This window comes from Halyomorpha halys, unplaced genomic scaffold, assembly GCF_000696795.3.
Source record: "Halyomorpha halys isolate HHAL.00 unplaced genomic scaffold, Hhal_1.1 Scaffold1013.1, whole genome shotgun sequence".
NCBI classification, from domain to species: domain Eukaryota; kingdom Metazoa; phylum Arthropoda; class Insecta; order Hemiptera; family Pentatomidae; genus Halyomorpha; species Halyomorpha halys.
In genome coordinates, this window is record NW_027116693.1 from 184,702 (window position 1) to 185,557 (window position 856).

Below are 856 nucleotides of genomic sequence, written 5' to 3' on the forward strand. Positions count from 1 at the left end.
CTTCAGCACAAGTTATTTTTATTTGTCTTATCCCTCCTGAAGAAATATTTACGAATTAACTTACATTTATAGATAAAGTGATTATATATATATAAAACATAGCTTGTTTACATTTTTATTATCACATCAAAGTAATAATTCGATAACATTTTGGTGTCGAATCATTATTTGTGATATCCCTACTATAAAATTAACATTAATATCTAAACTTATAATCATGTTTAATATAATAGAGTAATATTAATTTCTAAATATTGTAGGCTTGCCATAAACAAGAGAGTAAACGTAATCACTGGAATGTTTAGTCTATGTACTCCGATCTATTGCTTAATTGCTTTTGCTATAAATTTAAACCTGGATCCAGAAGATAGGGAACCCCTCTTCAAGATATGGGATCCTCTTAAGTACTTTTTTAAGATAGAAGATTACTTTTTCATCCGTATGTTTTACGAATTTATGATGTTCTCATACGCCTTGTCCACAATCGGTACACTGTACCTCATCTATCTGATTCCAAGCTTCATGGCGGCCTCCCAGATAAGATTTCTGATCAAGATGCTGTCCTCGAAAGACTTGAATGTTACCGCTTGTATTGAATTTCACCAAAAAGTTCTCAAGTAAGCAATGGACCATTACTAAATATTTCTATCTATATTTCATGAAATAACTATTAGTTCTTATTATGTTTACATTTCATTAACATTGATTGATGAAGAAATAAAATTTAAAAAAAAATAAAAAAGTTTTTGAAAATCATTTACCGCTAAATCCATAGGCATTCATCGTAATTCTTCATAAGTTGTTGGCCTATTATTTTCTTAAACCCGAGTATAAGAATAAATGTTTATTTATTTAT

The 856-nt window shown here is 28.6% G+C and overlaps 1 protein-coding gene across 3 annotated transcripts in view; it reads left to right on the forward strand.

The window, feature by feature from the left end:
- The window catches only part of LOC106687789 (odorant receptor 85b-like), a 10,221-nt gene that overhangs the window by 4,600 nt on the left and 4,765 nt on the right, over positions 1-856 (forward strand). For all 3 annotated transcript variants that reach the window (XM_067053428.1, XM_067053426.1, XM_067053427.1), the window contains exon 3: positions 261-617. In XM_067053428.1, the coding sequence (XP_066909529.1) occupies positions 261-617 (357 nt within the window). The remainder of the gene's footprint in view (positions 1-260; positions 618-856) is intronic.